Source organism: Temnothorax curvispinosus, unplaced genomic scaffold (assembly GCF_003070985.1).
Source record: "Temnothorax curvispinosus isolate PA1 unplaced genomic scaffold, ASM307098v1 QBEX01014269.1, whole genome shotgun sequence".
Taxonomy (NCBI): Eukaryota; Metazoa; Arthropoda; class Insecta; order Hymenoptera; family Formicidae; genus Temnothorax; species Temnothorax curvispinosus.
Window position 1 is genome coordinate 1 of NW_020224049.1, and position 3,211 is coordinate 3,211.

At 30.7% G+C, this 3,211-nt stretch overlaps 1 protein-coding gene across 1 annotated transcript; it reads right to left on the reverse strand.

Moving 5' to 3' along the window:
- Positions 1-1,657: 1,657 nt before the first annotated feature.
- Positions 1,658-3,205, reverse strand: LOC112464499. The gene has a single exon (XM_025031507.1). The coding sequence runs from the start codon at positions 3,050-3,052 to the stop codon at positions 2,273-2,275; it is 780 nt and encodes a 259-aa protein (XP_024887275.1). The 5' UTR covers positions 3,053-3,205; the 3' UTR covers positions 1,658-2,272.
- Between the last annotated feature and the right edge of the window lie 6 nt (positions 3,206-3,211).

Below are 3,211 nucleotides of genomic sequence, written 5' to 3' on the forward strand. Positions count from 1 at the left end.
ATTATCAGCTGTTCATATTCAATACTATAATATGCACATATCCAAAATACTATGACGGACTGTGGCGATGAAGTCACGAGCATGCGTCAAATGCTTGAAATCGTCTCCGTAAAACGACTAACAAAAACCATCGATTAAACCATCCATTTATTTTTTGACTGATTTAAATCACAATTGCGATAATATTTATCATTTTTTAGTTAACTGTTAATATGTCTATTTATGGTTTAGGAACACGTAGTGTAATGATAATTAACAATTAAATTAATATAATATATAAAATAATAATATATACATACATATATATATATATATATATATATATATATATATATATATATCGACACAATTTAAAATATAATCGATGAATTGATCAATAAATTAATAAATAAACAGAAAAATTTTAGTACAATCCAAATCGCGAACCGCGAACCCAACCTCGAGAATGCTTGACGTAAGATCCAAAAAAGACGATAATTTCCGAAGCAATAAGTTCACGCACAAGGTACCTATCAAGCAATAATCAATATAATGAATTTATCGTATTCTCGCGCATGCGACATTTGTTTTTATAAATTTTCACATATATCATGTAAATTCATATAAACATCTCGTTATTTTATTGCAAAATGTTATTGAAATTACATTTAATACGATATATGAAATATGTGTCATCTCACATTATATTATGCATTTTAGTATAATTGATATAAAAACTATCAGTTTTGAGACATTTCTATGTAAAGAAATTATTCTGTCCTGCGACAGAATATTTATTGAATCTCATGTCATTTTATTTCATTTATTGATGCAAATAACTCAAGCTACTAGATGGATAGACTATAAAAGATTAGGATAAAATTGGCGCGTTATATATATGTATATATAAATAAAAATAAATATGCAATTAACAATCATTAAGGTGATTGTTAATTTATATATAATAAGATTCTTCAGAAGAATATGTGAATCTAAAATATCATTTGATCTTTTTCACTCATCCGTGATGCATGCATGTTAAATTTATTTATACATTTTGCTTTCTTGCACCAATTTTTGTATTTAATCCTGAAGAAAAGGAAAAGGAAAAGGAAAAAAATACATTTGTGAAAAAATATAAATTGTTGTAACAATAACTTTTTTATATGTAATGGTTTGATTTATTTCATTTTATTAAACCTATATCTATTCCTTATCTACAGATATTTCTCTTATTATTTTTTATTTCTTGAATTATATGCAAGCTATCTTTATCTATTGCCTATTTATAGAAAATTATTATTATTATTGTATATCTCAAAAATATCTAGAAATATTTTTAAAACCTTATTACCTGAAAAATAAACGTCAAGGAAAAACTCAAGTGATGAGACAGCTTATATTAAAAAAATATTTTATTCCTTGTAAAATTCTATTTTTATTCTTTATCTCTTTCTATGTCTATTTTTCAATAATTATTTTAAAAACAAATTTGAGAATGTAATTAATTTAATAAATTTTGTTAATTGATAACGAATATAGATACTTGACAATATCTAAAATATACATTTCAAAATTCCAATGAATCGTCTATACTCTTTAATAAAAACAGTATTATTTTGACTCGATTAGTTAATTTAGTTAAATTAACGACATATTGAGTAAGAGCAGTGGCGACCTATAGGAATTGTTAAAAATGATTCAAATTGAGTATAATTTGACACTACGAATTTAACAGTGTAGACAGCACACGTGTCTAAAAGACGTTGTAAAGATGCTTTAAAATTTTACAAAAACGTTAATGAGGCGAAGGCAAGTTTATATAAACGGACAATATATACTATGTTTCAAGATATTTTCATGTGAATTTTAATTATTATTAAAATAAGATGTACATTTATTATTTATTAGTTTTTGTTAGTTATACGCGTTTGCATTACTTCCTTTGAATTGAATATTATTACGATAACGAAGTTTTTAACTATGATATACAATTTTATCCGTAATATATCGCACAAGACACTATAAAGTCGAGTGTGATTCAATATATTTCGACTCTAATTACACTTGCAATTCGGTCTTTGTATTATAATGTAACTACTATTTCTCGTATAGAAATGACAACGAGAGAGAGACAGCAATATTTATAAAATAAATCTTTTGCCTTTAATATAATTACGAATCTATATATTACCTGATCACCCGATGACTTAAAAATCTTTCGACTATAAGTTACTAATCGTTACGATATAAATTATATCTTATATATGCATTTTATGTGAATTATCTCACATTATAAAATATGTTTCAAGCAGCCAAGATCTCTCAGATGCAGCAATATATCAGCAAGTATTTTACATACTTTGTCTCCGCCGACATATTTTTGCTTCTTTGCACTTACCAAAAAATCTAGACTGATTATGTCTTGGACTAACGTTTCTGATTTGAGATATCCCAATATTACCGGTAAAAAATGGGATGCGAGAATAAAACCGTAGAGAGCGCCCCTCCTAAAATCGTCCAACAAAGCCTTATATGAATATTTCTCAACGTCTTGAACGCCAGCGTCCAGCAAATACTCCATCAGCGCGTCGTGATAAGCTCGCATGATGTCGAAAAATTTCTCTCGTATCTCTTCATTCGAACAACAGTTGTAGAGATACGTGGAGAGATCGACGACGGGCGTCGAATATGTAATAAGCGCGAAGTCGATCAGCATCGCGCGATATCGTCCATCCTCATCCGCCTTGAAGAGAATGTTGCTCAATAGAAAGTCGCCGTGGCACATCGTGGCCAGAGGTTCAAGCGGCTTTATTATCTTCATCATCACTTCGTCAAACGCGTTCGTGAGGAAGGCTTCCATCCTGTCACAGAAAGCTGCATCGTGGCCTTGTCTGCGGAGATATTCCAACGATCGCATCACCTTAACATTGCAATAAACTTCAAACACGTTTTCTTTTCCTATTTTCACGTATCTAGACTCTTGCAGTCGCGCCACGACGTCGAAGAACTTTTCCCGCTGCAGTTCCTTCATGACGTACCCTTTACCGTGAAATCGTCCTAACTCGCGCATCGCCGCCAACGTGTACTCGAAAGGAGCGTTGTACGGGTACGAGCAAGAATGATATCCTCGTTCGTTAACGTTCTCCAGGGCGATCACGAAATCAGTGGGCGACTGTTTTTCGGCGTAGTAACATCTTGCGTAAAAATGCCTCTCGTTCGGTTGGACGTA

Coding starts and splice junctions, on each gene's coding strand:
- LOC112464499 (XM_025031507.1), bottom strand. CDS start 3,052: ATGCGCGAGTTAGGACGATTTCACGGTAAAGGGTACGTCATGAAGGAA.